Source organism: Oncorhynchus kisutch, linkage group LG11, assembly GCF_002021735.2.
Source record: "Oncorhynchus kisutch isolate 150728-3 linkage group LG11, Okis_V2, whole genome shotgun sequence".
In the NCBI taxonomy this organism is placed as follows: domain Eukaryota; kingdom Metazoa; phylum Chordata; class Actinopteri; order Salmoniformes; family Salmonidae; genus Oncorhynchus; species Oncorhynchus kisutch.
The window spans coordinates 9,893,675-9,905,829 of record NC_034184.2 but is presented as its reverse complement, the minus strand read 5'-3'; the positions used below and the strand labels follow the sequence as shown (position 1 = coordinate 9,905,829).

The 12,155-nt window shown below is 44.8% G+C and overlaps 1 protein-coding gene across 3 annotated transcripts in view; it reads right to left on the bottom strand.

Moving 5' to 3' along the window:
* LOC109900070 (protein tweety homolog 2-like) overlaps window positions 1-12,155 on the bottom strand; it is a 131,914-nt gene that overhangs the window by 88,469 nt on the left and 31,290 nt on the right. For 2 of the 3 annotated variants that reach the window (XM_031835238.1, XM_031835237.1), the window contains exon 2: window positions 7,613-7,788. In XM_031835238.1, coding sequence (XP_031691098.1) covers window positions 7,613-7,788 — 176 coding nt within the window. Of the gene's footprint in view, window positions 1-7,612; window positions 7,789-8,809; window positions 8,940-12,155 lie in introns of those variants that run through there. The other variant, XM_031835239.1, reaches the window with a different exon arrangement.

Below are 12,155 nucleotides of genomic sequence, written 5' to 3'. Positions count from 1 at the left end.
GTTATTTATAGTTTTGATGTCTTCACTATTATTCTACAATGTATAAAATAGTCAAAATAAAGATAAACCCTGGAATGAGTAGGTGAGTCCAAACTTTTGACTGGTACTGCAGATTAATGAGCCAGATGGGTTTAAGGTCCAGTAGCATATTTAAAATGATACACCTTCCTTGCTGATCTGTTTGAACAGATTGCACATTGGGATCAAAATTATTGTTCATTAATATCATCACCGCTTTTGAGTTTCTTGTCCATGGGAATAGTATATTTCCTGTAAACAATAGATATTATATTCCTTCTCTTTTAGCCAGGTAAAGACGGATCGTCTTTTCTTATTATCTGCCATTATCTATTATCTACCATAATATATGTTTGTAAACTTACCATTAAGAAGTATCATGATAAGTGAGTGTCCATATAGCTGTATCATAATATTTGCACTGTTAAGCATACTCAATTCAAATAGTATTAGTCACATGCGCCGAATACAACAGGTATTACATTACCTGAAAGTGAAATGCTTACTTACGAGCCCCTAACCAACAGTGCAGTTGAACAAAAATATGGATAAGATTAAGAGATAAAAGTAACAAGTAATTAAAGAGCAGCAGTAAAATAACAATATCGAGACTATACACAAGGGGGTTCCAGTACAGAGTGAATGTGCAGGGGCACCGGTTAGTGAGGTAATATGTCCATGTAGGTAGAGTTATTAAAGTGACTATGTATAGATGACAACAGAGAGTAGCAGCGGTGTAAAAGAGGAGGAGCAGCATTGCAAATAGTCTGGGTAGCCATTTGATTAGCTGTTCAGGAGTCTTATTGCTTGAGGGTAGAAGCTGTTTAGAAGCCTCTTGGACCTAGACTTTGCACTCCGGTACCGCTTGCAGTGCGGTTGCAGAGAGAACGGTCTATGACTCGGGTGGCTGGAGTCTTTGACAATTTTTAGGGACTTCCTCTGACACCCTGGTATAGAGGTCCTGGATGGCAGGAAGCTTGGCCCCAGTGATGTACTGGGTCATACGCACTACCCTCTGTAGTGCCTTGCAGTCGGAGGCCGAGCAGTCGCCATACCAGGCAGTACTCCAACAGCCGAAGCTAAGTAGTAACATTAACATGATGCCTTCTAATTGCAGCCGCTGTACTCGCCTTACGGCGAGGATAGCTGTGCTGCAAGTCCAGCTTCAGACGCAATCGTTAGGCAAGGGTAATTTCAGTGTAGGAAAGGATGAAACAGCATCTGTGGCACCAGTAAGTACAGATAGTAGTGTAAATCCCCTGGCACAGTCCCCGCAGCCGGACAACCTTCTCACGGTTTCTGGAAGGAAATGCTGTAGGAACGCTCAACCGGTGTCGCTCATTCAGCCGACAGAAACTTTCAACCGGTTTTCCCCATTAAGCAGCGGGTCGGAGTCAGAGGCCGATTCTTCTCTGGTCTCTACTCCTCCCGTTACGGGGTCTGAGACGCCGAAGCTTCCCACCATTAGCTCTGACAAATTGAAAACTCTAGTCATTGGCGACTCCATTACCCGCAGTATTAGACTTAAAGCGAATCATCCAGCGATCATACACTGTTTACCCGGGGGCAGGGCTACCGACGTTAAGGCTAATCTGAAGATGGTGCTGGCTAAAGCTAAAACTGGCGAGTGTAGAGAGTATAGAGATATTGTTATCCACGTCGGCACCAACGATGTTAGGATGAAACAGTCAGAAATCACCAAGCGCAACATAGCTTCTGCGTGCATATCAGCTAGAAAGATGTGTCGGCATCGAGTAATTGTCTCTGGCCCCCTCCCAGTTAGGGGGAGTGATGAGCTCTACAGCAGAGTCTCACAACTCAATCGCTGGTTGAAAACTGTTTTCTGCCCCTCCCAAAAGTTAGAATTTGTAGATAATTGGCCCTCTTTCTGGGACTCACCCACAAACAGGACCAAGCCTGACCTGCTGAGGAGTGACGGACTCCATCCTAGCTGGAGGGGTGCTCTCATCTTATCTACCAACATAGACAGGGCTCTAACTCCTCTAGCTCCACAATGAAATAGGGTGCAGGCCAGGCAGCAGGCTGTTAGCCAGCCTGCCAGCATAGTGGAGTCTGCCATTAGCACAGTCAGTGTAGTCAGCTCAGCTATCACCATTGAGACCGTGTCTGTGCCTCGACCTAGGTTGGGCAAAACTAAACATGGCGGTGTTCGCCTTAGCAATCTCACTAGGATAAAGACCACCTCCATTCCTGTCATTACTGAAAGAGATCATGATACCTCACAACTCAAAATAGGGCTACTTAATGTTAGATCCCTTACTTCAAAGGCAATTATAGTCAATGAACTAATCACTGATCATAATCTTGATGTGATTGGCCTGACTGAAACATGGCTTAAGCCTGATGAATTTACTGTTTTAAATGAGGCCTCACCTCCTGGCTACACTAGTGCACAAAAAAAAAGACATTTTCGTCTTTTGAGCTTCTAGTCATGAAATCTATGCAGCCTACTCAATCACTTTTTATAGCTACTGTTTACAGGCCTCCTGGGCCATATACAGCGTTTCTCACTGAGTTCCCTGAATTCCTATCGGACCTTGTAGTCATAGCAGATAATATTCTAATCTTTGGTGACTTTAATATTCACATGGAAAAGTCCACAGACCCACTCCAAAAGGCTTTCAGAGCCATCATCGACTCAGTGGGTTTTGTCCAACATGTCTCTGGACCCACTCACTGTCACACGCTGGACCTAGTTTTGTCCCATGGAATAAATGTGGGTTTTAATGTTTTTCCTCATAATCCTGGACTATCGGACCACCATTTTATTACGTTTGCAATTGCAACAAATAATCTGCTTAGACCCCAACCAAGGAACATCAAAAGTCGTGCTATAAATTCACAGACAACACAAAGATTCCTTGATGCCCTTCCAGACTCCCTCTGTCTACCCAAGGACGCCAGAGGACAAAAATCAGTTAACCACCTAACTGAGGATCTCAATTTAACCTTGCGCAATACCCTAGATGCAGTTGCACCTCTAAAAACTAAAAAAATGTCTCATAAGAAACTAGCTCCCTGGTACACAGAAAATACCCGAGCTCTGAAGCAAGCTTCCAGAAAATTGGAACGGAAATGGCACCACACCAAACTGGAAGTCTTCCGACTAGCTTGGAAGGACGGTACCGTGCAGTACCGTAGAGCCCTTACTGCTGCTCGATCATCCTATTTTTCTAACTTAATTGAGGAAAATAAGAACAATCCGAAATTCCTTTTTAATACTGTCGCAAAGCTAACTAAAAAGCAGCATTCCCCAAGAGAGGATGACTTTCACTTTAGAAGTGATAAATTCATGAACTTCTTTGAGGAAAAGATTATGATTATTAGAAAGCAAATTACGGACTCCTCTTTAAACCTGCGTATTCCTCCAAACCTCAGTCCTGAGTCTGCACAACTCTGCCAGGACCTAGGATCAAGAGAGACGCTCAAGTGTTTTAGTACTATATCTCTTGACACAATGATGAAAATAATCATGGCCTCTAAACCTTCAAGCTGCATACTGGACCCTATTCCAACTAAACTACTGAAAGAGCTGCTTCCTGTGCTTGGCCCTCCTATGTTGAACATAATAAACGGCTCTCTATCCACTGGATGTGTACCAAACTCACTAAAAGTGGCAGTAATGAAGCCTCTCTTGAAAAAGCCAAACCTTGACCCAGAAAATATAAAAAACTATCGGCCTATATCGAATCTTCCATTCCTCTCAAAAATTTTAGAGAAGGCTGTTGCGCAGCAACTCACTGCCTTCCTGAAGACAAACAATGTATACGAAATGCTTCAGTCTGGTTTTAGACCCCATCATAGCACTGAGACGGCACTTGTGAAGGTGGTAAATGACATTTTAATGGCATCGGACCGAGGCTCTGCATCTGTCCTCGTGCTCCTAGACCTTAGTGCTGCTTTTGATACCATCGATCACCACATTCTTTTGGAGAGATTGGAAACCCAAATTGGTCTACACGGACATGTTCTGGCCTGGTTTAGATCTTATCTGTCGGAAAGATATCAGTTTGTCTCTGTGAATGGTTTGTCCTCTGACAAATCAACTGTAAATTTCGGTGTTCCTCAAGGTTCCGTTTTAGGACCACAATTGTTTTCACTATATATTTTACCTCTTGGGGATGTTATTCGAAAACATAATGTAAACTTTCACTGCTATGCGGATGACACACAGCTGTACATTTCAATGAAACATGGTGAAGCCCCAAAATTGCCCTCGCTAGAAGCATGTGTTTCAGACATAAGGAAGTGGATGGCTGCAAACTTTCTACTATTAAACTCGGACAAAACAGAGATGCTTGTTCTAGGTCCCAAGAAACAAAGAGATCTTCTGTTGAATCTGACAATTAATCTTAATGGTTGTACAGTCGTCTCAAATAAAACTGTGAAGGACCTCGGCGTTACTCTGGACCCTGATCTCTCTTTTGAAGAACATATCAAGACCATTTCGAGGACAGCTTTTTTTCATCTATGTAACATTGCAAAAATCAGAAACTTTCTGTCCAAAAATGATGCAGAAAAATTAATCCATGCTTTTGTCACTTCTAGGTTAGACTACTGCAATGCTCTATTTTCCGGCTACCCGGATAAAGCACTAAATAAACTTCAGTTAGTGCTAAATACGGCTGCTAGAATCCTGACTAGAACCAAAAAATTTGATCATATTACTCCAGTGCTAGCCTCTCTACACTGGCTTCCTGTCAAAGCAAGGGCTGATTTCAAGGTTTTACTGCTAACCTACAAAGCATTACATGGGCTTGCTCCTACCTATCTCTCTGATTTGGTCCTGCCGTACATACCTACACGTACGCTACGGTCACAAGACGCAGGCCTCCTAATTGTCCCTAGAATTTCTAAGCAAACAGCTGGAGGCAGGGCTTTCTCCTATAGAGCTCCATTTTTATGGAACGGTCTGCCTACCCATGTCAGAGACGCAAACTCGGTCTCAACCTTTAAGTCTTTACTGAAGACTCATCTCTTCAGTGGGTCATATGATTGAGTGTAGTCTGGCCCAGGAGTGGGAAGGTGAACGGAAAGGCTCTGGAGCAACGAACCGCCCTTGCTGTCTCTGCCTGGCCTGTTCCCCTCTTTCCACTGGGATTCTCTGCCTCTAACCCTATTACAGGGGCTGAGTCACTGGCTTGCTGGGGCTCTCTCATGCCGTCCCTGGAGGGGGTGCGTCACCTGAGTGGGTTGATTCACTGTTGTGGTCATCCTGTCTGGGTTGGCGCCCCCCCCTTGGGTTGTGCCGTGGCGGAGATCTTTGTGGGCTATACTCAGCCTTGTCTCAGGATGGTAAGTTGGTGGTTGAAGATATCCCTCTAGTGGTGTGGGGGCTGTGCTTTGGCAAAGTGGGTGGGGTTATATCCTTCCTGTTTGGCCCTGTCCGGGGGTGTCCTCGGATGGGGCCACAGTGTCTCCTGACCCCTCCTGTCTCAGCCTCCAGTATTTATGCTGCAGTAGTTTATGTGTCGGGGGGCTGGGGTCAGTTTGTTATATCTGGAGTACTTCTCCTGTCCTATTCGGTGTCCTGTGTGAATCAAAGTGTGCGTTCTCTAATTCTCTCCTTCTCTCTTTCTTTCTCTCTCTCGGAGGACCTGAGCCCTAGGACCATGCCCCAGGACTACCTGACATGATGACTCCTTGCTGTCCCCAGTCCACCTGGCCATGCTGCTGTTCCAGTTTCAACTGACCTGAGCCCTAGGACCATGCCCCAGGACTACCTGACATGATGACTCCTTGCTGTCCCCAGTCCACCTGGCCATGCTGCTGCTCCAGTTTCAACTTCCACCTGACTGTGCTGCTGCTCCAGTTTCAACTGTTCTGCCTTATTATTATTCGACCATGCTGGTCATTTATGAACATTTGAACATCTTGGCCATGTTCTGTTATAATCTCCACCCGGCACAGCCAGAAGAGGACTGGCCACCCCACATAGCCTGGTTCCTCTCTAGGTTTCTTCCTAGGTATTGGCCTTTCTAGGGAGTTTTTCCTAGCCACCGTGCTTCTACACCTGCATTGCTTGCTGTTTGGGGTTTTAGGCTGGGTTTCTGTACAGCACTTTGAGATATCAGCTGATGTACGAAGGGCTATATAAATACATTTGATTTGATTTGATTTGAAGCAACCAGTCGATGGTGCAGCTGTCGAACCTTTTGAGGATCTGAGGACCCATGCCAAATCTTTCCCAGTCTCCTGAGGGGGAATAGGTTTTGTCATGCCCTCTTCACGACTGTCTTGGTGTGCTTGGACCATGTTAGTTTGTTGGTGATGCGGACACCAAGGAACTTGAAGCACTCAACCTGCTCCACTAAAGCCCCGTCGATGAGAATGGGGGCGTGCTCGGTCCTCTGTAGCTGCAACTAAGTAAACTTCCAATTACCCTCCAATATCCCACCAGCTAAAACCTACCCTCGTCCCAAGTTGCATTGTTGTCCCAGTGACTGGTCGACCATCCCTGTACACATGGACCCTAGGGCCTTTAAGAGATAGGGTCCATCCTTTACGAAGAGCACATGGATTCGAGGGCCTTTAAGAGATAGGAGCCCATCCTTTAAAAAAAACACATGGCGACACCTACAGTAATGTCTCTTTTGGTAAACAGCGATCCCACTACTGCACTTAACCCTACAACGAGGAGGATGGCAGACGTGTGTGTGATGGCTGAAGAGAAGGAATGCCAGTGGCCAGCATAACTCAATAAGAGCAGAGCACTGGGTTGAGATGATGACTGTCACAAGATGAAGGACACAAGTTCGCACTCCTCCAAATAGATTCAATTAGGGCACTTTGTGTGGACGACCATCTCGGCTGAATCCCAAATGACACCTTATTTTCTACATGATTCACTACTTTTGACCAGAGCCCTATAAATCCCAGTCAAAAGTAGTGTTCTAAATAGGGAATAGTGTGCTATTTGGGACACCTTATCAGTACAGATCAAATGATGTAACCCACAATGCCAAGGGATTCCCCGCAGGCCCTATTGGCTGACAAATTCTATTAGAAGATTAATGTCTGTCATGTTTTACCACAAAGAGAGAGTGAAGTAGTAAAAAACAACAGCTTTCCATTGAAGTAAATTTGAGTTTGGCTCCTTTGATCAAAGGGTATTCACTCAGCTAATGTCATGTTAACTTTTCTTGATATATAATAGCATCAATTAATGATGAGGGGAAACAAAAGGGGTAAACAGCACAGTTGTGAGGTTTACATTCATTCCAGAACTATCTCGAGAAACACTACGAAGGAAAAAAGTAAGTTGACTTCTTTCTTATCTTTTACCAAACACTTGGAGTGCTGCGGCCGCCTACTGCAATTCTGCCTGTGGAGATCAGGACTATGAGCCAGCGTCCTAGTCCCAGAAAGAGACCTGAGGACTATGAGCCAGCGTCCTAGTCCCAGAAAGAGACCTGAGGACTATGAGCCAGCGTCCTAGTCCCAGAAAGAGACCTGAGGACTATGAGCCAGCGCCCTAGTCCCAGAAAGAGACATGAGGACTATGAGCCAGCGCCCTAGTCCCAGAACAGAGAGGAGACTGTAAACACACAGTAGGTTAGTAATTGTTCCTCACCAGCTGAGGAGTCCGGCGGTGACGGCGGACCAGGTGACACAGCAGGAGTTGGGGCTCTTGCTCTCCTCCTCCTCCTCGTCTTTCCGACAGCAGCACAGGCAGCTCAGGTAAATGGCCAGGCAGAGCAGGTTCAGGCCCAGCCCTGCAGCCACCATACAGGCCAGGAAGATTAATGACTACAGGGAGAGATGGAGAGAGAGAGCGATGGAGAGAGGGGGATATGGAGAGAGGGGGAGATGGAGAGAGAGTATCAGGTGTATCCATCCTAGAGAGGGAGCTCAATCATTTCCAGACCCAGGGACACATACTAGCCTGTGGTGACCTAAATACCAGAACTGGACAGTAACCCAACATTCTCAGCACAAAGGGGGACAAATGCCTACCTGGAGGTGACAACATTCCCTCCCAAATATGCCCCCCTACACACAACTACGACAAAACTACAAACAGCTCCTGCAGTTCTGTCGCACACTGGGTCTGTACAGTGCTTCGTGCAAGGTTGGGGATTAACGGATTACATGTAATTACAGTTACCTCGGTAACTGTAATCTGTTACGTTACCAGCAAAAATATTGTAATCATATTACAGATACTTTTGAAAAACTATAATGATTACTTTGTGGATTACTTTTAAATTCAGGACATATATAAATATGTAATAAATATAAATATATATATATATACACATTTGTGTGTGTGTGTGTGATATATATATATACAGTGCCTTGCGAAAGTATTCGGCCCCCTTGAACTTTGCGACCTTTTGCCACATTTCAGGCTTCAAACATAAAGATATAAAACTGTATTTTTTTGTGAAGAATCAACAACAAGTGGGACACAATCATGAAGTGGAACGACATTTATTGGATATTTCAAACTTTTTTAACAAATCAAAAACTGAAAAATTGGGCGTGCAAAATTATTCAGCCCCTTTACTTTCAGTGCAACAAACTCTCTCCAGAAGTTCAGTGAGGATCTCTGAATGATCCAATGTTGACCTTTTTGATCCAATACAGCCCTTTTTTTTTCTCTCATTTTTCTCTCATTTCTCTCATTTTTCTCTTCATCTAAAGTAATCTACAAATCACTGAATGTAATCAGATTAAGTTACTGAGTTTGGGTAATCCAAAAATGACATTACTGATAAAACATTTGGACAGGTTACTAGTAATGGATTACATATAGAAAGTAACCTACCCAACCCTGGCTTCGAGGGACTCTTAAGGTAGGTACACCGACAGCTCATCCCTTGGCAGTAGTACTGTAGATGACTTTATCACTGACCTCAACCCAGAGTCTCTCAGAGCGTTCACAGTCAGCCTACTGACACCTCTATCAGATCACAGCAAAATAACATCACTAAGAAAAAAAGAAAACAGCTCAATGTGATTAAAAAGAATCCATAGAATCAAATCACTTCTGTGAAACAAACAACATGAAGAGCTACCTATCCAAAATGGAGATGGAAAAAACACTTTTGAAATATGTTCGGCTCTATAACAAAGAGCACCAGCAAAAACATCTACATGATCAACTACAAAATGTTAGAATCGCTATTAAAGTTTACCTGAACCCACTGGATTCTCCAATTACATTGAAAATATAAACCCTCCAACCCAAATGGTATGGTATCCTAAATGATATGATGAAACATACAGACCACAAACTCCAATTTGATATAGTTAAAGGTCATCCTCAGCTCTGGCATCCTCCCCATATTTAGAAAGAATGACTGATCACCCAAATACACAAACGTGGAGACAATAACCCCAATAATTATAGTGGAATCTGCGTCAGGAGCAATCTCTGAAAACCCCACTACAGCACAATCTAAATAAATACAATTTGATTTGTCACCGAATACAGTGTAATGCTTTACTTACAAGCCCAGCGAGATCTACTGTCTCTATTATAATATGACAGACCAGCTAGATCTACTGTAACCAACAGTGCAGTTAAGAAAAATACATTTACTTTTTTTTTTTAAATAGCCAAGTAAAAAAATAATACATACAAATAATTAAACCGCTGCAGTAAAATAACAATAGCGAGGCTATATACAGGGGGTACCGGTTAGTAATGAGGCTATATACAGGGGGTACCGGTTAGTAATGAGGCTATATACAGGGGGTACCGGTTAGTAATGAGGCTATATACAGGGGGTACCGGTTAGTAATGAGGCTATATACAGGGGGTACCGGTTAGTAATGAGGCTATATACAGGGGGTACCGGTTAGTAATGAGGCTATATACAGGGGGTACCGGTTAGTAATGAGGCTATATACAGGGGGTACCGGTTAGTAATGAGGCTATATACAGGGGGTACCGGTTAGTAATGAGGCTATATACAGGGGGTACCGGTTAGTAATGAGGCTATATACAGGGGGTACCGGTTAGTAATGAGGCTATATACAGGGGGTACCGGTTAGTAATGAGGCTATATACAGGGGGCACCGGTTAGTAATGAGGCTATATACAGGGGGTACCGTTAGTAATGAGGCTATATACAGGGGGTACCGGTTAGTAATGAGGCTATATACAGGGGGTACCGGTTAGTAATGAGGCTATATACAGGGGGTACCGGTTAGTAATGAGGCTATATACAGGGGGTACCGGTTAGTAATGAGGCTATATACAGGGGGTACCGGTTAGTAATGAGGCTATATACAGGGGGTACCGGTTAGTAATGAGGCTATATACAGGGGGTACCGGTTAGTAATGAGGCTATATACAGGGGGTACCGGTTAGTAATGAGGCTATATACAGGGGGTACCGGTTAGTAATGAGGCTATATACAGGGGGTACCGGTTAGTAATGAGGCTATATACAGGGGGTACCGGTTAGTAATGAGGCTATATACAGGGGGTACCGGTTAGTAATGAGGCTATATACAGGGGGTACCGGTTAGTAATGAGGCTATATACAGGGGGTACCGGTTAGTAATGAGGCTATATACAGGGGGTACCGGTTAGTAATGAGGCTATATACAGGGGGTACCGGTTAGTAATGAGGCTATATACAGGGGGTACCGGTTAGTAATGAGGCTATATACAGGGGGTACCGGTTAGTAATGAGGCTATATACAGGGGGTACCGGTTAGTAATGAGGCTATATACAGGGGGTACCGGTTAGTAATGAGGCTATATACAGGGGGTACCGGTACAGAGTCAATGTGAGGGGGGCACCGGTTAGTAATGAGGCTATATACAGGGGGTACCGGTTAGTAATGAGGCTATATACAGGGGGTACCGGTTAGTAATGAGGCTATATACAGGGGGTACCGGTACAGAGTCAATGTGAGGGGGCACCGGTTAGTAATGAGGCTATATACAGGGGGCACCGGTTAGTAATGAGGCTATATACAGGGGGTACCGGTACAGAGTCAATGTGAGGGGGCACCGGTTAGTAATGAGGCTATATACAGGGGGTACCGGTACAGAGTCAATGTGCGGTTAGTAATGAGGCTATATACAGGGGGTACCGGTTAGTAATGAGGCTATATACAGGGGGTACCGGTTAGTAATGAGGCTATATACAGGGGGTACCGGTTAGTAATGAGGCTATATACAGGGGGTACCGGTTAGTAATGAGGCTATATACAGGGGGTACCGGTTAGTAATGAGGCTATATACAGGGGGTACCGGTTAGTAATGAGGCTATATACAGGGGGCACCGGTTAGTAATGAGGCTATATACAGGGGGTACCGGTACAGAGTCAATGTGCGGTTAGTAATGAGGCTATATACAGGGGGTACCGGTTAGTAATGAGGCTATATACAGGGGGTACCGGTTAGTAATGAGGCTATATACAGGGGGCACCGGTTAGTAATGAGGCTATATACAGGGGTACCGGTACAGAGTCAATGTGCGGTTAGTAATGAGGCTATATACAGGGGGCACCGGTTAGTAATGAGGCTATATACAGGGGGTACCGGTTAGTAATGAGGCTATATACAGGGGGCACCGGTTAGTAATGAGGCTATATACAGGGGGTACCGGTTAGTAATGAGGCTATATACAGGGGGTACCGGTACAGAGTCAATGTGCGGTTAGTAATGAGGCTATATACAGGGGGCACCGGTTAGTAATGAGGCTATATACAGGAGGCACCGGTTAGTAATGAGGCTATATACAGGGGGCACCGGTTAGTAATGAGGCTATATACAGGGGGTACCGGTACAGAGTCAATGTGTGGGGGCACCGGTTAGTAATGAGGCTATATACAGGGGATACCGGTTAGTAATGAGGCTATATACAGGGGGTACCGGTACAGAGTCAATGTGTGGGGGCACCGGTTAGTAATGAGGCTATATACAGGGGGTACCGGTTAGTAATGAGGCTATATTCAGGGGGTACCGGTACAGAGTCAATGTGGAGGCTATATACAGGGGGTACCGATACAGAGTCAATGTGAGGGGGCACCGGTTAGTAATGAGGCTATATACAGGGGGTACCGGTACAGAGTCAATGTGAGGGGGCACCGGTTAGTAATGAGGCTATATACAGGGGGCACCGGTTAGTAATGAGGCTATATACAGGGGGT